This window comes from Emydura macquarii, unplaced genomic scaffold, assembly GCF_026122565.2.
Source record: "Emydura macquarii macquarii isolate MOO-44397 ecotype Brisbane River unplaced genomic scaffold, CSIRO-AGI_Emac_v2 contig_306, whole genome shotgun sequence".
Taxonomy (NCBI): domain Eukaryota; kingdom Metazoa; phylum Chordata; order Testudines; family Chelidae; genus Emydura; species Emydura macquarii.
This window is the reverse complement of record NW_027130443.1, coordinates 8,715,648-8,742,201: the sequence shown is the minus strand read 5'-3', so window position 1 is coordinate 8,742,201 and position 26,554 is coordinate 8,715,648. Positions and strand designations below refer to the sequence as shown.

The 26,554-nt window shown below is 41.4% G+C and overlaps 1 protein-coding gene across 14 annotated transcripts in view; it reads right to left on the bottom strand.

Annotated features, from left to right (window-relative positions):
* Positions 1-26,554, bottom strand: part of KDM4B (lysine demethylase 4B) — a 218,782-nt gene that overhangs the window by 161,149 nt on the left and 31,079 nt on the right. For 13 of the 14 annotated variants that reach the window (XM_067558512.1, XM_067558487.1, XM_067558498.1 and 10 more), the window contains exons 2-5: positions 18,903-19,065; positions 14,874-15,049; positions 12,701-12,815; positions 8,574-8,767 (exon numbers count right to left, since the gene is read on the bottom strand). In XM_067558512.1, the coding sequence (XP_067414613.1) occupies positions 8,574-8,767; positions 12,701-12,815; positions 14,874-15,049; positions 18,903-19,043 (626 nt within the window). In that variant the 5' untranslated portion in view covers positions 19,044-19,065. Of the gene's footprint in view, positions 1-4,347; positions 4,455-8,573; positions 8,768-12,700; positions 12,816-14,873; positions 15,050-18,902; positions 19,066-26,554 lie in introns of those variants that run through there. The other variant, XM_067558564.1, reaches the window with a different exon arrangement.

Here is a 26,554-nt window from a genome sequence, read left to right as displayed (position 1 = left end):
GGAGAAGGGGCAAACATTTCCTACCATTAACCCCTCCTCCCACATTGCTTTGACTCAAGCTGTGTTTTTTGAGAAAACGTTTTACAGAATGCTATTCCACTGGTGTTTGGAAAAAAGAAACAGATCAAAAAGTGTTCCTACACATGGGTAGTCGCACTATCAAAACATCTAAGACACAGGCTTATTACACACTCAGTGGGCTCCACACCACAGATCTGAGGCTGGCCAACAACATGGAGTCATTATTGTCTCATGTACATATCCAACTAAATCCACAGTATCTAGATGATTCACAATTTAAGGGCTTATTTAGGTACTGAAGGATTCTTTGTACTAGGGCAGAGGCATATTCCAAATATGCCTCATGCGCGCAGTTCAGGAACAAAGGGAGATTAAAAACTATATTAGCTTTAACACTCGATGGCCAGCTTCTCAGGCCCAGAACACAATTCAAAATTGTTCAACTGTAATTAACTACACCCTGTAAGTAACATTCATTCCCTAACTGAATCTCAGTGGACTAATCAAGCTGCATAAAGGAGACCAATTAAAGCAATTCTGCTATTAACTTGCTCTGTGAAATGGGTATATATTAACACTCACCTACTTCAGAAGGTTGTTTCAAGGCAATGTCTGGAAAGTGCTTGTAAATCTTCAGATGACAAAGAACGGTTACTTACCTTGTAACTGTTGTTCTTCGAGATGTGTTGCTCATGTCCATTCTGATTTAGGTGTGTGTGAGCACTACACGCATCAGTGCCAGAAATTTTTCCCCTCGTGGTACCCTTAGGGCCAGCTTTAGTGCCCTCTGCAGCAGTGGGTGTATGCGCTTGCATATATTGCACTGACAGCCCCCTCCCTCTCAGTTCCTTCTTGCTGGAACTCCCTCAGAGGAGATGAAAGGCGAGTTATGGAACGGACATGAGCAACACATCCCAAAGAACAACAGTTACAAGGTAATAAAATGTTCTTTCTTCTTCGAGTGCTTGCTCATGTCCATTCTGATTTAGGTGACTCACCAGCTGTGCCTCTGGAGGTGGGCAGGAGTTCATGGCTGTGAAGATTGTAAGACCACTCTGCCGAATCCCACATCATCCCTAGCTTGCCGTGTGATAGCACAGTGGGACGTGAAGGTATGTATGGACGACCAAGTGGTGGCCCGGCAAATATCCTGAATAGGTACATGTGCCAGGAAAGCCGCTGAAGACGCCTGAGCCCTCGTGGAATGGGCCGACAAGGATGCTGGAAGCATAACTCCTGCTTATTCATAACAGGCATGGATGCAGTAATCCAGGATGAAATACACTGCGAGAAGACCGGTTTGCCCTTCATCCTGTCCACAATCGCCACAAAGAGTTACGTGGAGCAGCGGAACGGTCTGGTCCTATCAATGTAGAAAGCTAGGGCCCTCCTTACATCAAGTGAATGTAAGCGCCTCTACTCAGAGCTGTGAGGTTTAGGGCAGAATACCGGCAGGAAGATGTCCTGATTAACATGGAAGTGAGAAACGACCTTCGGAAGAAACGCAGAGTGAGGGCGGAGCTGGACCGTGTCGTTAAAGAACACCATATAAGGTTAGGGCCTTAATCTCCGACACCCTGCATGCAGAAGTGATTGCTACTAGAAATGCCACCTTCCAGAACAAGTGTGTGAGCGAGCATGAGGCCAAAGATTCAAACGGTGGAGCAGTGAGCCGGGATAGAACAAGGTTCAGGTCCCACTGGGGAACCAGCTCTCTAATCTGAGGGAAGAGTCTTTCAAGCCCTTTAAGGAATCTAGTTGTCATGTCATCGGAGAAAACTGATCTGCCCTGTATTGGTGGGTGGAACGCCGATATTGCCACCAGGTGAACTTTCACCAACAAATGGGCTAAGCCTTCCTGCTTCAAATGAAGCAAGTAGTATAAGATCACCTGTATAGGAGACTTTGACGGGGATACATTCTGCCCGGTCGCCCAGCAGGCAAAGCGCTTCCACTTCACTAGGTACGATGCTCTGGTGGAAGTCTACCTACTTTCTAAACAGCACTCTCTGGACCTGGGAGGAACAGTAGCGCTTCTCCCTGGTCAACCATGCAGCAGCCAGGCTGTCAGATGCAGAGAGGCTAGTCCAGGTAAAGCAACCAGCCCATCTTGGGAGATGTGGTCCAGGCGCAGCGGCAGAGACCAAGGACAAGCCACTGATAGATCCTGCAGCATTCCAGACCAGTGCTGGTGAGGCCACTCCGGGGCTACCAGAATGACTTGCACTTTGTCTCTCTTGATTTTCACTAGAACTCTGTGCATGAGAGGTATCGGGGGAAATGCATACAGGAGATCCCTCGACTGTGAGAGTAGGAAATCATCCATCAGGGAGCCACCTTCCGACCTCAGGAGAGAACAGAAGGGGACGCATTTCTTGTTTTCCGTCATGGCAGACAGGTCCACTCAGGGAGCTCCCCACCTTTGGAAGATGCGGTCAGTCACCTCCTGGTGGAACGACCACTCGTGGTGAGAGCAAAAGGACCTGTTCAAATGATTTGCTACGGTGTTCTTCAGCCATGGCAGATGGACCGCTTTGAGGAGGATGCTGTGCTCCACACAGAAGTCTCAGAGATGAATGACCTCTCGACACAGGGCTGGGGACCCTGCTCCCCCTTACTTGTTGATATAGTACATTACTGCTATGTTGTCCATGAGAACCCTCACTAACTTGTTGGACAGATGCAGCAGAAACACCCGCAGGCTAATTGGATAGGTCTGAGCTCTTTGACTTTTATGTGAGCGTTTAACTCCTCCCTGGCCCAGCGACCTTGAGTCCTGAGGACACCTAGGTGGGCTCCCCATCCCACATCCGACGAGTCCGAAACCAGAGACCGCGTCAGTCTCGGTGACAGGGAAGGGAATTCCTGCTAGCACCTGACGGGGGCCTGTCCACCATGATAGGGAGGCAAGTATGTGGGAGGGAACTGTGAAAATTCTGTCCAGGAAGTGTCTCGACGGGGAATATACCGTGGCCAACCACATTTGAAGCGGTCATAGGCGCAGCCTCATGTGACAGACCATGTAGGTACACAATGCCATATGCCCCAGGAGGCTGAGGCATATCCTTGCTGTATTTGGGTGGCCCCATAGGCTGGTTACAAGCTTTTTAAAACTATATATACACTAGCAAGAGCTAGAAAACAGTGAAGGAGTCACTAGGAACACGAAGGCTTGCGAGAGCAAGAGCGTTGTTCCAGCACCATCACGGGCGGTAAGAAGGAACTGAGGGTCAGCAGCGCCATATATGCGAGTGCATACATGCGCCACTGCAGAGGGAGCTAGAGCCAGCCCTACGGGTACCACCAGAGGAAAAATTTCCTGCACTGGTGCATGTGGCGTGCACACACACCTAAAATCAGAATGGACATGAGCAAGCACTCAAAGAAGAACAGACAGTGCAAAGCAGTATTATCCCGTGGAGACTGATTCAGATACCTGAAATCTGCATCACTGCTATTGTAAGCTTTGAGTGGAAATAGTGACCAAGCTTCAACACAGGACATAGGAGAGCTTATATAAGCACAGCATATGGCACCTTGTAGCATTTCTAGTGTCAATGACATCACTGCTTCAACATAAACTTTTGAGTTCACAAAAAGGCTGAGACAAAACACATACCTCAGCGGTGTGATGAGCAGAGAGCATTGGTCCTGACATTCAATTTAGTTGCTTTTGTCATTATAAAGTCAGTCTCCTGTTAATGTCATTTGACAATTTGCTGCATTTTACAACTCCACATATGAGTTTATAAGATAATTATACATAATACGTATAATTGATACAGTAAAAACTCCTACCACGAGAGGTTTAATACAGGCTGCAAACTGGAATAAATTCAAACTTTAGAAAATGAAGACAGACTATGAAAAGGTTGTAATTAAGCTACTAATGTAAGAGGAACAGTATATTATAATTAGGGAGAAACATGCACGCAAGAGATTCAATCTGGCAGCTCCATGACTGTGAAGCTTAAAAGGAAATTACTCAACAGTTCAAAGTTTCCTGAAATGTGTGTTTGAGACAAGGTGCCCTCTTCCTGCCTCACCCCTCAGAGAATGGCCTCTGCTGGGCTTGAGAGCCACATGGTCATCACAACAAGCAACAGATGAATCTGAACATTGGGGTATCAGAGAAGACAAGTTTCTCTGAGAAGAGGCAAGCAAAACATACTGTCTCCCTTGGGTTGACCTCTGCAGCAGGAACAGCATTGGCTGACGACAGATACTGTTATCTGTCTCTTCTCCCACGTGGTGCATGGTGTGATGATCTAGAAGTTGAGGGACCCAGGCAATTGTTTAGTGAGGGTCTGGAAGCAGAGAGAAAGCTGCCCTTCTTCACCACTTCCATCTCTCTTATCATTGGATGACCCTCCACTGTCTGCGTACTTCACTTTACTCTGAACATTTCTCACCTGCTTCCCCTGGAAATGAGACTGGAGAAGGAAGTGATTTTTGCCATAGTTTGTTCTGCTCAGTTTATGAAAGAGAAGTAACACAAGGAGATGTTGGCACCAGGACTTCTATGCAATGAAAGACACCCACCTCCCCCCACACACTAAGCAAGGAGCTGTACAACCAAACAGCTTGTACTCAAGGTACTAAGAAGTCATGTTCATCCACTGAAATGCAACATTCACTGTAACCCCCTTAACCGACAGACACAATCCATGCTTTGTGGGAGATTGGTTTATCCCTGAATCTCTGGCGACAAAAATGGAGAGACTATTCCACTGAGACTTCTTCTGTGCACACTCCTCTCTGAGAATTATCCACACAAAATCTCTCTCCCATATCATATTGAATACTTCCCTCTCCTGTGAGAGCCTTACCATTTTCACTTTATCTTCACTGTAAAGAGTCCTGAGGTGGCTTCCCATAGTCCAAACTTTCCTCACCCACCCTGAGGAGAGATGGAGGGCTTCATCCTTTTACCAAGTCCATTGAAAAACAAAGTTTGGAAGGAGGGAGAACTCCAGCAGAATCCACCAAGGCCGGAGTCTGGGAGATAATCTCATTCTGATTTCTGCTCCCTTCACTGCAGGAGGAGAGTAGGCAGCCTCTCAGGCTGGACAAGATCCCCTTCATTGCAAAGCAGGACTATTCAGTAGAGACATGACAGCCTCATTCTGGATTAAACTAAAGAAACCTAAAAAAATTGTGTGTGTGTGTGTTTATTTGATGGACTATTTTGAGCAGGTAGAAGACCACCAATGTCGAAAGGATCATTCAGTTTCAGTGTAGAAATATCTGACAGCCTAACAATAGCCCTCCCTCTATTATTGCAGAGCATAGCCCCAAACCGGTGGAGTTTGTAACTCTCTGCACTCCAGCTATTCCCCGAGGTGCCTCTAAGATGATCACCGCCAGGGTCAAATAGTCTATAAAAAGGATGAAGGAAGCTGGGAAATATCCATGGAGGTGGGGCCAGAAAAATAGGGGCCTCTGACTGAGGCCAGCCTGCTGTGCAGGAGTCTCTGCTCTGAAGTTCAAGAGCTCCCCCCACTGACTTATGACAGCACTGTAACCAAAGCTGGGAGATGAGAATTGGTTAGCATGCCTGAAAGTTATCAGGTCCGCTCAGAGTAATTCACAGACTCCATACTCCTTATCAGACAACGCGTTTTTACAGAAGAGCTTGAGAAGTCATTAACTGGAGCTGTCAGGGTGAAGAGCAAGGAGGAAAAGACTTGAGTGAGTGGCGTGCTCTAGCCTTGCGCTTAAGGGAACAGCGGAAGTCCTGCCAAACCAGCAATGGCATCTTGTCACAGCACATCTACTTTTGTGTTAGAGACTGTCATCTATATAACAAGCTCAGCCCAACTGAAAAATGTTTTGCCCAACCCTGAACATCCTTATTTTTCATATTTGCTTTATTTAACTGGTTACAATACAAAACCTGCCCAACCACAGAATGGCTGGGTTACTCTAAAATCTTATTCTCCCTCCATCACCAAACATGGCACAATTAGGTTTTCATTAGTTGCAGAGTACTCTTTTCCTGTGATTTTAATGGGCGCGCGCGCATGCACGCACGCACACTTTATCATTTCTCTTTCCCACCCCATGCACAATTGTCTGATGGTTGCTCTCTCCAACAACTGTGATTCCTCTTTACTTCTCCACTAGGAATTGGGATTCAGTTTTTGCAGGTCTCCTCTTGCTTCACCTCCCCCAACCCCAAACTCCTGAGCAAAGATGAAAGAAACAAAAGCAAATGAAAACATCTAAGCACTGTGGCTGCTGTTGGCTCTACTACACAGTTTGAGCTTTCAGTTTTCCCCATTTTGACTTCAGATAACTGCAGCGCACACAGTCATCTTCAGCTACAAGCCCCACTTCTCCCTCAGAGACAGGGGCTAGCTTGTGGGAATTCCACTGTTTAATGCAGAACTGGTATTGAGGGAAGTCACAACAGAATTACAGGAAGTGTTAGTTGTCCTTTTGCAAGCATCACTGCTCGTTACTTGTATTACTCCAAGAAAAACTTGTGAAACTAGAAAAATGTAGGCTAGAAGGGCAACATTCCAAGTCAGGCCTCAAACCTACAGTGCCAATTAAAAATGGCTTCTGTTTTCTTGACTCTATTCTTAAACCTTCACCCACAAAATCCAAGTGCAAAGGGGTGGAGTCTTTGTATACAAAGCAGCAGCCACTATTCTGGTGCTGGGCCCTACTTTTCTCTCAACGATAAACTGGTCTCATTCCTGTTTTCTGATGGCAACACTCGCATTCTGGGTACAGAATGAAAAACAAGACACAAAGGAAAAAGGGCTGACCATGCACAAATGTGAAAAGGAGTGACTGGGTATCATTAAAACCATATGTCCTCAGTGCAAACTCTATTTAAATTAGAGATGGGTTCTGCATACAGCATTTTAGAGCACACAGCATTTTACAGCAACTCACATCTATAGGCTGAAGTGTGGTTTTAGTCTGCCAGAACCAAGACATTACACATTACCTTTGCTCGTGTTCACTGCTATGCGGTCAACGGACAGTAAAAAGTGATGCAACTCTGGCACCACCTAGTGGAGACCAGGGACCAAATAAAGATGATTTTGGATGTGCTGCTTCCAAAGAGAAAGACAACTTGATGGTATCTAAAATGAAAGTTTGTCACTTTTTATTCAGAGCCCAGAGATCCACTTCTCTTCAAGTCACACTAGTTTATCACAGATAGCATAACTGCTTCTGTAAGTCCTTTCACCTCTGCCTGAATAAGAGAAACTGTGAAGCCAGGTAAGTCAGAAAAATAGACTGCCTGATCCAATGGAAGATATTAAAGATTTGAACCAAGACTATGGCTGCATGTGTCACAGACAAGCCCCTCCCCCCATTCCCTCTGCATTGTAATGGAACACCATATTTACTGATTACAGGCTCCTTGCTCCTGGTAGCTCTCATACACCCACAGGCACTATCAGCCTGGAGATAAGTGGCATCACTGGGGACTCATATTGTTGAGAGATGGGAAGATCTTGTCTGCCAGAGCCAGGGCACAGTGACAAGAGCTTTACTGTGACATTTAAGCTTTAATTTGCATGCAAATGTCAATATTTATTAGTCACATCAAGATCCTCAGCAAATTACTCTTTTGGGTTGCCAAGTCTCTCTAGTTATACTTTTAAACAGCAGGAGGCCTGTGGAAACCAAATATACAAGCTTTTTATAACCTATTCAATTCCCTGACTCCCCAACTTCACCCTTATTTATTGATCATTTTCACAGAATGTTAGTTCTAAGGAGACGCATAATACACACCTGCAAAAAATACTTAATATGATCTACAAAAATAAGCCATGAAGAAATAACTTCCTCACCTGCCTCCCCACAGAAGAACCGGAGATTATGAATATCTTACATATTGAACTGGGGCAGCTTAAGGTAACAGATGCCTTCTGCCCCACAGCAAAATGTGAAGACAGCAGTGTTTCAATTAAGTGCTTTGGCAGTGGTCATGTTCCGCTATCACTATTTTATTACGTGTCTCAGCTTCAATTCCGTGCATTAATTACAAAAAGCCTTAATTGTTGAAATACAGCTCTCATGGTTTTTAATTCCCTCTCTCCTCAAGAGTCCTGGCTCTTACGGACACCCTTAAAGAAAGGTGTCAGACACAAGGAATTTTAAGTATAAATGAGACAACAAGTCAGAGAAGTGAAGGAAAGAATGTATTCAAATGGCAAGTAGGAGAGAGAGTGGGGAAAAAGAGAGCTTGTGTAGACCTCTGTTGGAATAGCCTTCAAAGAAATGCTAGTGTAAACTGGTTTTCAGGAGTTTTTTGTTTACTTAAAAGCAACCTGTTTGTGTCAGTATAACTAATTTGATGTCTAAGGGGTGACAACTTATATTGGGTCATATAATTGACATAATTGCTTTTACTTTCATCCTATTGTCAATTACCAGCAGTTGGCTTCCTACAAAGTTGTGTAGTAGGGTGATACAGAAGAGATATCTCTTTCTACACAGAGGTTGAAAGTGAGATTAGGGTAGTCTCCAAGCAGAGACAAGGGCTCATGAGTATTTCCCTCATCAGCATTCTACCTACTTACCAGGATTTTGGCTCCCCAAAATGCAGGTAATTGATGCTATAGAGATCCATGTCCTCAGTATGCCAAGCAAACGTCGTTTTCCACATGCCAAAATAAAGATAGGGCGTATTCACACCTTCTATGATAATCCCACACTCATGCTCCACCATGTCCAACAGGGTGTTCAGATTCCCAATATTCCATTCTTCTACATCCTACAAGACAAGAGGGCTCCATTCAGCAGAGTCAAAGTAAAAACATATCAGCAGGTGCCTTAGCAGAAAAGACCAATAATCCATTATCTACTCCAGTATCCGGTCTTCAAAGTTTGCTGGAGCAGAAACATCATAGGTACAATACAAGGTTTTTATTCCTTCCTAACTCTGCAATACCATAAATCATCAAGAAAAGAGGACTAACTTCCTAAGCCCAAAGAGTGATCAGTACATGGATCAGTAAATGCTCTGAAGAATGATAAGTGACAGTGATAAGACATACTCCAAGAGTGATAAATCTTGCAATTTTTTTATCCTGGTTCATATAAATTCAGATGCTACTCTTTCATATAAGTTGTTGAATCTTTTTTAAAGAATATTTTAGGAAGTGCAGGTTATGCCCTACACTCCCTCTCCCTGCCCTCAAGTGATTAAAAAAGCTACAAGATACACAAAAAGGTTAAAAGGAATTATGTTCACATCCAAAATTTGACCTCTCTTTAAAGCCTAAAATTTGGATATAAATTTATTCTGGAGTCTTATGTTTTCCAGGCAGGTTTCTGTGTCTGCATTAATTCAATCCCTTTAAGTTCCAATAATTTCTAATACTTTTTTTATATATATAAAGTTCACCAGTCACTAAGGAAAGATTTTGCTACTTTTTTTGGGTAAGGCTTCAAGATAATGCAGTTTCTAATTAAACACTATCCCCAGAGCAGGCACTGGTTTTCTATGGGGGCTCCACCACCGGGAAACTGACCCACTCAGAAAAATAAAATGGAAAAAGAGTAAAGTAAAAATGTACATGCTCTTTTCAAATAACTTGCAAGAGAAGGATTTATTTTGGGGACACTGATCAACTGCACTAGACTCTATAGTGTCCCTACCAGTAGAGGGCTCTAAAGCAGCAGCTGTCCTTCACTGAACAGACCATTACATGCAATGCTTTCAAAAGTGCCCTTAATTAATGAGAACACATACAGAGCCAAAATAAATTACAATGCCCCCCCTCAAATGTTGGCCTAGAGATGTCAGAAAGCAAAATTCTACTTTGCAATTTTGTCTATTTTCAAGGTTTTCAGAGAATTAACAGTAGAAAGAGAAAAGTTATAACAGTTCCTGTTAGTTGGTTTTCTCCATCTCAGAAGAGACTGATAAGACTACAGAAGACACAAGCTGGTAGCATAAAGATTGACTAAGGGCACGTCTACATGTGCTGCGCTGCTGCAGCAGATCTGGGGAAGACGCCCTATGCTGATGAGAGATAGCTCTCCCATTGGCATAATAAAACCATCTTTACAAACGGTAGAAGCTGTCAGCAGGGGAAGCTTTCCCGCCAACATAGCACTGCCTTATTTATAACGTGCTTATGTTGGCATAACTTATGTCACTCATAGGGGTGGGTTTATTCACATCCTGAGTGACAAATTCTGCCGATATAAGCTATAGTGTAGACATAGTCTCAGTGAATGCAAAAGCAATAACCTCTCTTCCCCTCTCCTTCCCGTCCCCCCCACCCCACCCCGAGTGTCCCATATGTATTCAAAACTGTTCTTGAAATACCTGCTTCATCTTGCTTGCAGCACCTATAGGATTAGTAGAGATTCGAGTACCATCCATGTCACTGCTTTTCAAAAGCAATTTAACTTAACATGGGCTTAAATGACTAACTGTTAAATGAAACCTTTTTCACAACTATGTTAAAGCAGATCTACTGTTCTGCCAAGGACCAATTCAAATGCACTTTGCAATACATGGAAACAGAACATGTTCAGGTAAATACCCCTTTATTCAACTTTTTACATCAACCTGCACAGCATCACAGAAAGGATCCCAATAAAAAATAGGAAAGGAAGGGGTCATAGCAGGTGTTGCATAACTACATATTTGAGCATTCCAATGACTCACTGATGGAAGCAACATAAATACTTAGACAAAGCCAGTTACCAAGAGTATATGCATACATTTAAATGTTTGGTAATCCAATTACATGACATCTGTTTATTTGAAGTGAATAACCCCTACTTACAAGGTTCAAATAGGGGTGCAAAAATCAATTTTGAAGTTACTGCTGAAAGGCATCAGCTTTATATTTGGTCCAGGTTATCATGACTGGAACATGACACAGGCATGCAAGAGATACTAATTTTATTCTACTAAAGTCAACAAATATTTTGAGTAGCCCCTGCTGTGAAGGCCTCAATAATGTGTATTTATTCCAAGTCAGATGAATATCGCGGAGTGGGGAGAAGAACAGTTATTTTTTTTTATACAGTCAAGAAGCTCTAATGTAGAATGTTTGTCCCCAGTGTTTGTTCTATTGTGTATACAGAAGCACTGCACGTTTGACAGTGTGATCTCATTTTAACTGTCTAAATATTACAACCAGTCAGTCAACACTCCAGAGATGCAGTTTTCTACTCAAAAGAAAATAAGGATGAGGGGACTATTGTATATTTCCTCTTTTCAAAGAGAACTTTATTCTGATTTTTAGAAGTTCTCTAAAACCACTGTCTAGTCACTTTCCCTAGTGAACACACAAAGGAAGTCTTAGTACGCTCGCGACCCATAAAAAAGTGTTTACTCCTCTGAAAAGAGATATTGCTGTTACCTAAATAACCCCTGTAGTTCCAACTGGATATGGGCTCTACTCTGCACATTGCGATCTAGTCAGTGAAACTTGTTCTCTCCGATCCCACCTAGGGAGGTGTGCAGGACAATTATACCCAAAATGAAGAATTAGAAATCAAAATCTATTTCCTACTCATCCATGAAATTTAAATGGTTTATATAAGACCATCCAGGGTGAGATTTTCAAAAGCTTTCAGCATTGGTTTAACTCTGCTTCCACTTGTTTTCACCATTGACTTCAACAGGTGCTGAGGTGGACCAACACTGAGTCCTTTTGAAAATCCTACCCCAGTGTACAAAAAATATACATATTTAATAACAAATATTTTATAGATTAGTGTGTGGTTTAGAAATTATTACTTTAAAATATTTTATATAAATCTGCATTTACATATTTAAAGAGAAAAAATTAGTAACCCTTTTATTAAAGAAGGAAGATTGAATTACAATTTTAGGTGGTTGAAAAATAGGTGAAATCTATAAAAATCAGATATTAAGGATAGAAAAGACTCTTCACTCGTCAAATCCAGCTTTATGCTTAATATAATGTAGCATCTGTTTTATTTGCCAAGGTATTGGATTCTAAAATACTTGCCTATCAACAAAACAGTCCAGATTAATCAAATATTCTAGATATATTAAAGTAAGAGATTTATCAGTTTATATTCTGTTACTTTGTCTCCCCAAAAATTAGTGTTATTTTCAGTTAAAGTGTTTTATTTATAGATAGTGAAGATAATTTTTTATTGGGAGCACAAAGCCTGAAGTGTTGTCTTTCCGGATCACTACAGCAGAAATCTCTTTCACTCTTTGGCTACTGAAAAATTTTTCAAAGGAAAAAATCCCCACACAAAAGGGAAGGTGGCAGGCAAGCTTGCTTTTCCTGTATTTGTCCAGAGTCCATCTGATAGGACATTTCATTCTAACAGCGTATCCATTTTCTTTAATAGTGTCGTGGATGAATCAGAAGAATAGAGTTCCATTCCCATCTCCGCCACAGGCTTCATATGCAATCTTTGTTTAGATACTTTTTGCCTGATTTTTAGAGAGGCGTAGCACTCGCTGCTTCCACTGACTCCACAACCCAGCACTCTGAAATTCAGAGCATATAGTTTCCCCATGAAGAAAATGGGGACAACACCTGCTCTCAAAGGTGTTGCCAAGTTAAATTAACTGTTTGTAAAGTGCACTGTGATTCTAGATGCAAGGCCCTGTATAAGTATTATTGCTATTTATTCAGTAGCAAGAAGAGTTAAGGTTACAAGCTAACAAGAAGCTGAAAGGTATACATATATCACTTACTGCATCATATAGTGAACCACTGATATCTGCCCCATAAATTGGTGAGACGAACGTCAGATTCTTCCAGTATTTGCGTTCCAGGTCTTCAAAATCTTGGTGGCGAGGAGTACAGTACCTGACAAGCAAAGGGAAAAACTAAGAGTTTAGGAAATGTCACAGATGTTAGAAACGGATGTTCAGCAGAGACTACATAAAGGAATAAACAGCTCAGCTTTGTAAAAAGCATAAGTGGAATGGCCAGCTCAGGAGGTTAGCATAGGAATAGATGGAAGCTATGGTCTGGGCAGTGGACTCTGCATAACAGTAGGTAGTGGAAAGGAAGGCAGTGGAGAGGAAAGGTGTAGTAGTGCTATAATCAGTCCCAGAGCGAACTACTATACCAGCTTATAACCAGACCACAGAAAAGAGCTTTTTGAATCATTAAGATTCTATATCAAACTAGATGTGCCCTACAACCAGAGTAGACACCTGGGCTCCCAAGATGACATTTAGATGTTAAGAAAGTATAGTTACTGTTATCTATATTTTGAGCTACTTAGCAGACTCAGAGGAACCTATATCAGAACACCTAGTTAATCACTTTGTTCTGCCTACTATAATTGACTAACTGCAACTGGTTTATAGGTTTTAAAGTGGAAGGTTATTTTGGGTTAGTTTCCTCTCTACTTTTTTACAATACTACTATGCAATTTTATAGCAGCTTCTATCCACTGATCTCAAAACACATTGCAAACATCAGTGAATTAAGCCTTACAATGCTCCGAAAGATACAGAAATATCATCCTTATTTCAGAATGGGGAAAACTGATAGACAGAGGTAAAAGTGAATTGCCCAAGATCATACAGTAAGTCAATAAGAGAGCTAGGAACAGAACCCAGATCTTTTTGCTCCTAATCCTGTAGTTTAAGCACATCACCATTCTCCCCTTTCACACTATTCATTTTCCAAAGCTCATGTTTCTGAAGGAATTTTTTCAAATGGAGTAAACTTTAAAAAGAAAAAAAGAAAAAAGAAAAAAAGGAGAGACATGCTCAGGTTACTCAATATGCATGTTGCTTTTAATTCTTGGATACATATAACTTGCTGTCTATGAAGTCTATGTACATAAGCAGCTCACATATATTGAAAAATATGTATCTTCACAACACATGTGAAGTATGGAAATATCAGTTCCCTATTTGTAAAATGGTAATAAGGCAAAAAAGGTGAAGTGATTTGCCAAAGGAGTCTGTTAGCAGTCAGGAATTGAACCAAATCAAGGATATAAATTATACCTATATTTTTCTACTAGCTATTTTTTATGTTGATCCTACTGTTATCAAGGTTCCCAGAACCAAAGAACAAGATACTCCAGAGCTCTGGGTGTGCAAATTTGGAATGAGGACGTAACTGCTCAGCTGGGTGAGACTTAGGCCTGGTCTACATTGCCATGCTGGGTTGATGAGAGATACGCTAGTTACATAATGTAACTAGTGTATTTCACATTGATGTACTTACCTCTGTGCAGTGCAGCGTCTTCACAATGCTACGTTGACGGGAGAGCAACATTTCAGGGAGGTTGACTAATTCAATCAACGGGAGAGTGCTCTCCCATTGACTAAGCGGATCTACATAGACCCGCTCAATCGATGCCACTGAATCGATGCCTGCCAGCACAGCAGTGTAGACATGCCCCTAAGTGATTGTTTTGTGATGCTCACCAGCCACAGTGTCTTAAAATGTACCCACATATTTAGAGAGGCATGCATGCCACCAACGCTGGCATAAGCACTTCCAAAGCCCTCATCATTAAATCTAGGCACTAGAAAACACGTGGCACATTCTCCATGTGGCTTCCAGTTTAGCAAGCCACATGCCTCCAGAGCTTCAGAAGTAATAGTCCTTCTACGGATCCCAAAACCATTTTCTCAGTGAGATATATAGCCACTGAGAAGACCACCATAAAACAGGGCCTTCCTAAACTGATTCAGCAGAACACACAAAGGGTGCTCCAGCACAACGTCCTGCAATTATGAATCAAATATTACAAGTACAAGCCATTCCCACTAGAATGTTTCCAATTTAACAAGTTTGGCTGCAATTCCTTCCCAGCTTGTAAAGAAGAAAAACTTTCCATTTGCCCCTCCCAATTCATAATACAGCACCAGATTGTCACTCATAACAATTACGTACTTCTCACTGTTGGCCAGACGCCGGTATTCTCCCACCGTCATGGGTTTCTTCTGTATATTATACTGGGTGAATAGCCCAGACTGCCCAGTCACCACCTGCTGGATAGGCGCTGGGATGACCATGTCGTCAATGTCATCATAAGTCTTTCTGGGCTTCCATTCCTTGGGAGGAATCACCTGAAAGAGGAGGAAAGAAAAACAAAAGTCATATCTGTGCCATGCAGACATTTGACTTGTGTTAAGAAAAATACTAGTGTAGGCATATTTCACACTTCTGCAGTCCTTCAGCTACTATAGACCAGCCACATGCATTTTAACCATCATGTCATCTAACCCTGCTCAGAGCAAGTCTAGGTGACAGTGGTTAAAATGCTGGCAGCCTGTCTACCACGAGCATTCCCAGTGATGGAGCTGCACCAGAGGAAGATCAATAGTGAGAAATATTTTTAAAGTTAGTTTAGACAAGGTCCAATGTACACCAAAATAGTTTATATCCTTTCTTGGAAGATGGCATTTTTTTCTCTCCTGCAACCCTAAGACATTGTAATAAATCCAATATCAACCCTATTACCAGATAGTATCCAAACACCCCTGGTTTCAGAGCCCTTTAGAGATTCCTAGTGACACTATCTTCTCCCTGGGGGAAAAGTAATTTAAAAATGGGGAGATTCACAACAAGACTGACACTGTTTGGTATAGCTCAGTTAGTAGTTTGCTTGTTTCTGAGTTAGAAGTTTGTACGTTCCACATGAGAACTGTGATTTTAAGCCAAAATGGAAAATAAAGATATAAAACCTGGTGAAAATCACAAGGAATTTTCCCAGTTAGCAGTATGTTGTGGGATACCTTAGCACAGGATCCAGTCCAACCCAAGACTCTCATTCACTTCACTGGGCCCATACCATGTTTCTTTTCCATTAGATACCTGCAGTACCCCTCTATTTTTAATTTGCTTCACGGAATGATCTCAAGACCAACGGTAATGTGCAGAAGGCTGGCAAATCCTGCTGAGATTGCCACACTGAAGTCTACAGATTATTAAGCCCTTCTGAGCTTCCAAGAGACTCTCAAGCTCTCCCTACACTAAATAGGAATAGCATTAGCCAGGTGATGATGTTTTATACATTATTCTTGCTAGAGAATTGCTAAAATACTTTCCCTGGCAGTGTAAATCAGGACTGGGTTAAAAGGACTGTTTTAGAACAGGTTCTAAGAGCCTTTCCACATACAGTGCCAATCCTCCAGGATTGTCATGGAGTCTCCAAGAATTGAAGATTAATCTTTAATTAAAGATAATCATGTGATGAAACCTCCAGAAATACATCCAACCAAAATTGGCAACCCTATTTGCACACTATAACTAAAAAAAAGTCAGGAGACCTGATTAACATAGAGAATAGATAACTGTGTTTTGAACAGGTTAGGAAAGCTGGTTACAATATGACTGTCCCAAACATGGTTAAAGCGCAGTTCTGTCATAAAGCACAGGCAGCAGCTTAACCATTTGTTAAAACTCTCTCTGAACCATGGTAAAACCTTGGGTAGCACTATTAAAGAATGCTATGAAGCCACGGTTAGGTCCCGTCAACAATTTCTAGCCATGTCTGGGGGACCTACTTACAACACTAAAATTTCAATATCTATGCAGGACTTCAACGTGTCTGTCCTTCTAAGAGGAGACATTGCTACAAGAAGAGGTGGATAGATTGGGACACAAAGGGAATACGCAAAACTTCAATCCTCTTCAAACCCAAGCAATGTGACTGGACAGTCATGTTTCGTAGAATAGATGGGCCATAAAAAAGGGATGAAAAGGAAGAACTGTGTTCTAGCCTTTCTGCCCATCTGGAAAATGAAGATAATATTTGGCTTCTTCACAGGGGCACTGAGAAGCTTAAGTAGGTAGCTAGTGGTATAAAGTGCTTGGAAAACAAAGCTCTAAATAAGTAATAAGCATGATTATTTCAAACCAACTGCCTTTACTCCACTGAAGCATTTCTTGTTACTGTACTTAATAAATGATTATAAGTAGAAACTAAAGCTAGCACCTAGCTGAAGTGAATAAAGGGGCACATGTTTAGAGTTAATTTATTAGAGAAGGTTTGCTGCAAAGCTGGGTTAAAAAGGAATTGCTTCTATTTTAAGCAATGAAAAAGATTAAACGAGGCTTATATCATAAAGAAAAGCAAAGTTTGATGAAAAGACAGAGGTCCTGTCCATATTATGGCTGAAACTATACTAGCAATGCCCATGTCTATATAGAGCAAGGTGGGCTTCCTTGCCAATTAGAAAGCCCTGTCTGGATAAAGTGGCCAAGGTAGAGAACCAATATTCTGCAAAGCTGAGGGTATAGTACTGTTGGAAAAGCTACCTTTTTCAAAGATTTGGAATTCACCAACAGTTTTTAGACTAGTTACTAATAATCTACTCTAGAGGACTCAGAGAATTAAATCATTAGCATGCTTCAGTGGACAAGGAAACACTTCATGGAGAAGTTGCAACTGTAATAAAAGCAGTAGTTGACCTTCGTTTTAACAAGGAGCTATTCTCTTATGCCTAACAGTTTTACTTTTCCATGTGTGCACTCTCTTTTGTTCCATTAAATGCCACATGTATATCTGCCCTGTTAGGACAAATTAGTCAATCTGTGATACAATAAGATGTGGTCACAAAAGGATTCTTTTTATTAACTTGCCCTGATTTTCTCAAACATTTCTGTTTGAAGTATTTGAACTTGGAAATCAAATATGAGCAGCTCTCAGAATGGCCCAGTACTTTCAGTTTCATTTTGTTTTCCACTCTTCCACTGAGAGACTTTAGACAAAAATCAGAATAGATTTTTTATTTTATTTTTTTTTTAAAGTGGGAATGACTTTTTTTTTTTTTTATAGTCAACTGAGTACTTTCTTTTCCCACAAAGGAGGACAAGCTGAGGACACCTACTTCTCTGACTAATCACCTTTATTCAATAAATGTATTGCGAGGATTAGCACTAACGATGTACATGGATTGTTTGTTAAGTAAAAATAAAAATAAATTTTAAAAACACTGCAGAATCAGTAAGCCTCTCTTACTGGATTTCCGGTGTTTTAGCTCAGACATGCTTGCCAGCTTGACATCAATAAACAGGGACATTTGGGAAGAAAAACAGGAATACCTTTGAACTAAAGTGAAATAGGAGTGCTTTTTAGAGGGCAGGAATAACTGGCACATATGATATATGGAAGTGCAGTAATAATTTACAGCAAAATAGCACTTTTCAAATTATTTCAAAGCACTTTACAAACAATGAACCCACTCAGCCTGCTATCGGCGGGGAATATTGACTATTTTTACAGATGGGCAAACAGGCTCAAAGAGATTACAGATATGATTTTCAAAGGTGCCAAAGGGAATGAGGTGCCCAACTCCCATTGGGATTTGGTCATTAACTCTCTTTGGCATTTTAAAAGCTGCATCCTATGTAACTTACTTGAGGTCAGAGCATGTCCACAGCAGAACCAGAAGCAAAACTCAGAGTTCTGACTCCCAGCACACATTTTAACTATAGGTCATGCTGCCTCAGTGCTAAGGGCTGCATGCTATTAGATATGAGTCTTTCAGATGTTAACATGAGTCAGTGTCTATTTCTCTCGGTAGAAATGAAAGCATTTGAAGAATAGCGAATAATCCCAATGGCTAGGTCATTATGCCTCCTCATTAACAAAAATGTTCCAATTTCCCAACAGCATATAAACTACAGCCAGGCACACAGTGGCTGCTATTTTTGCTTGGATTATCCATGCACATTACATGTAGACAATTTCGAAACGTTCAAAGAAAGAACAACACTAAATAAAAGCAAACTATTGCTGAGTAATACTGTTTTGTAGATACCTGTCCCCAAGATGCCTCCCCCGAAACATAACCAGTACTTCTCAACTGAGACACTGGATCCAATACAACTGTTCATGAACCCGAGGCTGAGATTTCCACCTAGGAGGTTTTCAACTTCTCTAAATCAAATCAGGTATGTCAAGACCAACCTCACCTTGGCAAGCCCTGCCCTATGAGCTCCCTGTGATTCAATGTAGGCAACGTATTTCCCAAAATCTCGAAACTCCTCTAGAGTGGGACGGAAGGTCATGATCTTACAGCCAGGGTTCTGCGGACTTGGGTTTTCAGACCCCATATTTCCAGTGAGTTTTCAGCACCTGAAAAATGAAAAGGCAGGGGGATGGGGGGAGGGACAAAGAGAAAGCAGACAAGTTAAATGGGAAAATATTCCTTTCCTCACATTCTTTCACAAATCTCAAAAAAAACATATGTAAGCTTCTCCATTTTCCCATTTCAAATATTTCAGAGTCCCATTGGCATGGAGATGGGGAGCCCTTTGCCAGAAAATTTTAACAGTATATTTTTATAATCAGTGCCCATGTACACTATGCAGAGCCAGAACTCTAAACAAAATTCCTATTGTAAGCAAGGTCTGAATGAGCTCTCCCCTGACATCTAATGATCACCCGCGGTGCATGTGTGAAGGAGACTTAAGGGCCAGACTGTATTTACATGAACATACCTACTCTGCCTGGGTAACCAGCAAATCTATCTATGTTGCCCAAGTGATCAAGTTTTGGTAATGAAATGTTGCTATCATTACTGTATGAGTAAAGGGCAGCAGGACTATATTTAGCCTGTCCTGATTGAGGGAGTCAACCTCAACTGAACTGAATTGAGCAGGGGGTTCGGATGCCAGATGAGAATAGAGGGGGAAAAGGGTGAGGACAGGTGTTTCTGCATGGTGGTGTGGGCTCTGCCTAATAGTCATAGGCACCATTTGACTGCCCCTTCTCCACTGTTTAAAGCCAGAGCTGATTGGGCTCCACTGAGTGTCTTTTGTTTTGTTATGTGATCACTAGAGCTGAAATCACTGATAATCCGCTCTAAATGCTGAGACTTAGACCTGCTGTGGGACAGCGTTTCTGCAGAAGAGATTGCCCAGCCTCACGAGCAGTGAGGTTCCCCCACTAGCTGGTGAAATCACTGACAGCTGGAATCACTGACTGAGCTGGATGGAACCTTAAGAGACCAACTTAAGAGAGGTCACAGTAGAGAGGCAGGTGGCAGCAGAAGGTGACAGCACAGGACCATCAGTGGCAGAATAGATGACGCAGTAGTGGAGTGAACTACGACATGACCAACAGCAGCAGTGGAGTGAACAGCGTTGGAAACAGGCAGTGATGCAGTACGGACAATGGCAACCGTTTATGGCATTTACGGCAGCAGCAGCAACGGAGGCATTGGTCTGTGTTTTTCAACCCTCCCCTCAGGAGGTGAACTCACATGAATGCACCTCTGAACTCTGCATCTCCGCTGACCAAAGACAGCAACTGTGAGTGGGATGTGGTGGAGGAAGAGGGGAGTGGTGTGTTAATGGGACATTTGTTTGTTGGATTTTCACATTGCAAGGTGAGAAATGGAGGCAAAGGACACTGCCCAATGTACTCTGGAATGGGAGTTTTGCTCCTGTTCAGATGTGTTCAAATCATGGTGTTTTCCCAAATTAATGCCAGGTTCCTTTCCCCTTTTATTAAAAGTTCTCTCAGCTATACACAGACTCAGTGCTTGAGACTGTGGAAGTACTGCCTGTTAGAGGAGTCCAGGAGTGGTGTTTAGTTTTCCCAGATTACTGGGTGGGGGCTTGAGCTGGTTCTGTGTTGTATTGTTAAGAGGGACCCTGGGATAATGAATCTAGCCCTGGTTGCTGCCAACTCCAGCTGGCAGAAGAGTTGCACTGTATTTTAGATGTTCTGTTCTAACGAACATTTTTTAATGTTGATTAACACACCACAGTCCTGTTTTTCATTTGAATACAGTTTCTTTCCTTTGTTGCGCTTATCACTTATATTTACATTTTACTTTTTTCAGTATTATAGGGTAAAGACCTCATCTACAGTTTTTGTACTAGCATAACTGTCAGTTATGGATGTGATTTTTTTCCTATCTATATAGTTACACTGGTACAATCCAGATTGTGGTCAGTTACAGGAGTGTAGAGGTGCCTTGGATATGGAACAGCTGGCTCAAGCTGAACCCAGGCAAGACTAGAATAATGCTGGTCAGAAAGGAGAAACACTTCAAAAAGGTAGATAAGACATCATCTCCATGTCCCTTAAAGGCACACAGTCTCCATTGGAGAAGGCGGTGCAAAGCCCCAGGGTCGCTCGTGTTTGACTCCTCGCTAAGCCTGTTCACCAGATAGTACCAATTTCTTTCTTTCACCTCCAGCTTGCTAGATAACTTTGTCCCTTTCTCATGGACCTGGCCACAGTAATCCATGCATGTCACTAGCTGTAATTCACACTTCTGGAGGAATTCTGTGCTACTGCACAATTTGCATAGAATTAATGTTCTATGCAGAATTTCATTTTTCCCCTGCAAAATTGGCCCTGCAGAGCTGCTGGCCATGACTAGTGGCCGCTGGACCCAGCAGAGTCTGGCTCCCCAGTTCACAAATAGAGGACACTGCCAGAGAGGGAGAGGGAGAAGGACCTGGAGGAAGGAGGCAGTGCACATTGAGCAGAGCACCCAGCCCTGTGGGGATGGAGACCCTGCGCAGTGTCAGCCCTGCACAGCACAACACTGAAATCACCACAGGAAACTCCATACAAGCCCAGTCTGACCAGCATTAGACTGTTTCTCTCTCTGGATCTCTGGGGAGAGGGGGTGCATATGTCTGGCCCTGCGGCTGAGCTCTGGGAGGGGAGGGCCTCATGCAGCCCCCTTCAACTACCCCCTTCAGCAGCCCCCAACTATACCCCACCTTTCAGCTCCCACTCCCCCCAGCAGTGTCCTCTATTCAAGAACTTCTATATGGTTCCCCTATGGGGGGCAGCGTGAAAAAACAAGAATCAATTAAAAGACCGAAGGGGCAGACATAATGTACCCAGCTGGTACAGGACACACCCAGACTGAGGTGTCCAACAAAAGCCTTACAAAGAACTAGGAACTGTGTTGTTGTAGAGGTTTCTTTAACTCTCTAGTCCTGGGAGAATCTTTCTTGTTGTCTGCATTGTTACAATTACTTGCTGACAGGTATTTTGAAATAAATTACCAAAATAATTGAAACCAACATAACTAAATAGTGTTATTTTGACAAATAAAATATGCAAAATTTTAAAATATTGTGCGCAGAATTTTTAAATTTTGTGCTGCAAAATTCTCCAGGAGTAAATTCATTGTATCCGATGTGAAATGTGAACACTATGCACAGGTACCAATTGGTACAGAATGTGGCTACCCATGTTCTCCCTGGTTCAGGCTGCTGTGAGTACATCAGCTCTGTACTCAATTCCCTCTACTAGCTCTCAGTCAGCTTCTGATGCCAGTTTAAGACCTTGATCCTAGTTTTCAAAGCAATTACTATGTCAAGCTAAAGCAAAGACCAAATTTCAATCTATGAACCCCTCCTCTGGGGCAATGCAGATCACAAAGCCTGGGATGACACATGTGAGAGCTGGGGACAAAACATTCTCTGTCAAGGAGATCCGGATATGAACAATCATCCAGAGAAGATCAGGCACATCCAGAGTCTGATCATCTTTCAGAAATGTACGAAAGCCTCTAAGAATTCCTTTCCACTATAAGTGACACTCACTACCCAAACACCTCATTTATTCCACAACCTCTCCCAACCGCATTAACCCCCCCCCCCCCCCCAAAAAAAAAAAAAAAAAAAAAAAAAAACCAAACAGAATTCTGACACAAAGGGAGGCATGCCAGAGACTCTAAGAAGTTTACCAGGGACCTTGCTATTGATTTTTTGTGGACTGCTCAGATACTCAGTGACAGACAGCAAACTCGAAGATAGATAATGCCAGTATAGTTTATTCTCCTTCCCGGGAATAAACTATACCAGTAGAAGTACATTTATACCAGCATAACTGTCCACATTGGGGGGAAGGGGGTGTTGTACAATTTGTACCTGTATGTTTAGACAAGACCCAAGTATAGTTAATGGCTTATCCACAACCTTCAGCTTTCCCCATTCATTATGTGCAAGTGATTGGCCTTGAATGAATCTAATGACAGCTAAGCTTTTCCACCAACTTCAGCCCTCTCTAATCAGTATGTATATGGAAAAAAGCGGTTGTCATTTAAAATTGTGGCAGCATGCTTTTTCCTTTTCCTCCATCTGTTTCAGTGACAGCAACTCATGCATTAGGTTGAGGGTAAAGATGGTTTTTTGCTCGAATACTAATTTCTCAAGGTTATGATAGAAGCTATTTAGTAAGTGAACCCTGCATTATAATTTGATTAAATCTGCAGTGTATATGGATTAAAAAAAGAGTCAGACATTTCATAAAAATGCAGATGTCATTTTTAAAATCTCCATCAATTCAAAAAGCAATTTATAATAACTTCCTTCAAATTTGCAGGAAAAATTCTACAAATCTTTCAATTATTAATTTAGAAGTTACAAGGATGGAAAAAAATAGTCCTAATGGAACTCTGGTTGCAAACCTACCTATGGAGACACTAAATATTTTTAAATTGTATGTGTATTCACTATACCTATGAAATGTCACTAGAGGGCAGTAAAGGACTTTTAAGGATTAAAGTGTGCAGAATGGGTCACTACAACCTGCAGCAATGCCACTTTGGGTGTGATTTTGTCAGATCTCACAAAGTAAAGCAGGATCGGACTGGGCCAGGTCAGTAGTGGGATGGAAAACCTCCAAGAAAAACCTAGATGCTGCAGTAACTGATGCTGATAACACATCTCTGTGTTTGTTAATATTGAACCAACACTCAGCATTGGGCTGGGAAGAAACGTGTTTTTGCAAAAGACAACAGACAGAGGCCCTTACAACCTATAATTAAAAAATCTCTGAGCCTATTCTTCCAAAGTAGGTTGTTAAGGCTAGCCATGGTGATAGAAAATTCCCCTTATGGTTTCAGTTGGGTACAATATTATTTATTTCCAATTAGGACTGCCAATTGCAGTTAACTCAAGTGATTAACTTAAATTAACTAGATTTAAAAAATTAATGGCAATTAATCACAGTGTTAAACAATAGTATACCAATTTAAATTTATTATATTTGATTTTTTTACATTTTCAAATATATTGATTGCAATTACAACACAGAATACGAACTACACAGTGCTCGCATTATATTACTTTTTTACAAATATTTGCATTGTAAAAAAACAAAATAGTATTTTCAATTCACCTCATACACATACTGTAGTGCAATATATATCATGGAAGTGCAACTTACAAATGTAGATTTTTTTGTTATTACACAACTGCATGCAAAAACAAAACAAAGTCCACTCAGTCCTACTTCTTGTTCAGCCAATCGCTAAGTCAAACATATGTGTTTATATATACAGGAGATAATACTGCCCACTTCTTATTTACAATGTCACCTGAAAGTGACAACAGGCGTTCACGTGGCACTGTTGTAGCTGGCATTGCAAGATCCCTTGCCAGATATGCTAAGCATTTGTATGCCCCTGCATGCTTTGGCCAGCATTCCAGAGGCTATGTTTCTGTGCTAAATTGCACTTTCACAATAAAGAGATTGCATTACAGTACTTGTATATGGTGAATTGAAAAAAAATACCATTTTTTTGCTTATTTTTTTTACAGTGCAAATATTTGTAATAAAAATAATATAAAGTGAGTACCGTACACTTTGTATTCTGTGTTGTAATTGAACTCAACATATTTGAAAACGTAGAAAACATCCAAAAATATTTAAGTAAATGGTATTCTATTGCCTAATAGTGCAATTAATGGTGATTTTTTCTCTAATCTTGCGATTAATCGCAATTAATTTTTTTAATCATTGGACATCTCTAATTCCAATATTAATGAGAACTCTGAGGGGTTTTTTTAATTGGCTCATGGCAAGATTTATTTTCTGATAACTTATAAAAATATTATGTCAAAGGGTGCTTTAAATCTTTACTCATTCTCCCACAACACTTATAAGGTGTTCTTTACTGTAGGACCAAAACCACCAAAAAAGTTTGGGCCCACCTCTTCTCACCCCCATCCTTCTCCTCTGTGTATACATCTACCTTAAGCCTCTTCAGTTTCAGCTTTGTTAATGCTGCTACCAGTAAATACCCTCTTTGCAGAGCTTCAAAGTTAGGCAAAAGAGCTCACCACCCAGAACAAAACATGAGAGGCGCAAGCGACCATCAGCAAGACAGTGAAACTGACTATTCAAAGTGCTGTCAAATTTCACCCCGCTCTAATTCCTCTCTACTCTAGTAATCTTATAGGTTTAATTTATTTGCAATAGTTACATAATTCTCAAAAATATAATCTTCAAATTGATAATCCCTTTAAGCAAATGTCACAATTCACCCTAGAGGTGGCGACATTTCAGTGGTGAGTGAAGAGATTCTTATACATAGTATATAACATGTTTTGGGATGCATCTACATTAAGGCTACAAGCTCCTTGGGGCAGGAAACATGTTTCATCTGCATCCGTATGTACCATTTACACCTATTGTGCCATATCAATGTTTTACAGTAATACTGGGGAGTGAACAGTGTCTCCTGTTTACAGGAACTGACCCATGGAGCTGATTAGCATCTGATGCAGGTGCATCAAACAGTAATTTCCTCATCAGTTATTCAAAAAAATGCCATTTACCAGGAAAGCACAGTAAGTGGACACTGAATTCAAACCAGGGATGACAAGTCAACACTCAAGAATAAATTTCAAGGTGAGATTTACAAAACCACCAGCATGCAAATTCTCACCCAAAAGGCCAAACTGAACCTGGAAAATACACAAAAACCTTTGCACAAGCAGAAGAATCAAATTTAAGTCCTGTACCAATACTGTTTAAAAACTGACCTAAAAGGTTCTAGCATAGGGCACGGACTCAAGAGTGCCTTCTTGAGGAGAATGAATGCTAATGCTGCTGAGGCCATCTGTTCCAGGGATGCCTCCCGGTTACTGCCAGCTTTACAATAGTTCCCTGACTGCAGTACAAGTATTCACAGCCAGCTCTTTTTCCATCTTCCATTCCATCTGCCAGGAGAGGATAACTAAAAAAGGATGCTAAATTGGAACAACAATGGGAATAGTCTTATACATAGAAGGTTATTTCATCTATCACAGTTGTGAATTCAAGTGTCTACTATTCCTCAGAAAGAGCAAGACGGTAATATGTGACTCAATGCCCTAGAGCTTCACACAAAAGGAATGAGTAAAGTACCTTGGATTTTTCCACAGTGTTTAATCTAATGTCATGTTTCTAATGAGAATCTTAACAGGCACCTCAGATAATACTTGCTTTGATGTATGTTCAGCTAGTTAACCTAATTAAGCTATAACAGCTAACTATAGAACCCATGAGGGGCAGGGGAGTCAGTTCTCTCACTTCTCTTTATTTCTGATTATAAAAAGAACAGCAAAAAGACATCTGTATGAAAACAACATCCTGTTATCAACCAGGGCCGCGTGCTATTCTACATGAGTAGAAACATGAACGCTGCAATGGAGCACTCAAAGACCTGGCTTTTGAGGTGGAGAGAACAGTGATTTTTCTTTACAACTGCTTTGGTAATCGTTGTTGCGTTATGCAACACCCTTAACTGTAAAGAACTGAAGCACTTTACTGCTGGCTGCTCCCCATTTTCCAATCACATTCTGATGAGATGCCATGGAAG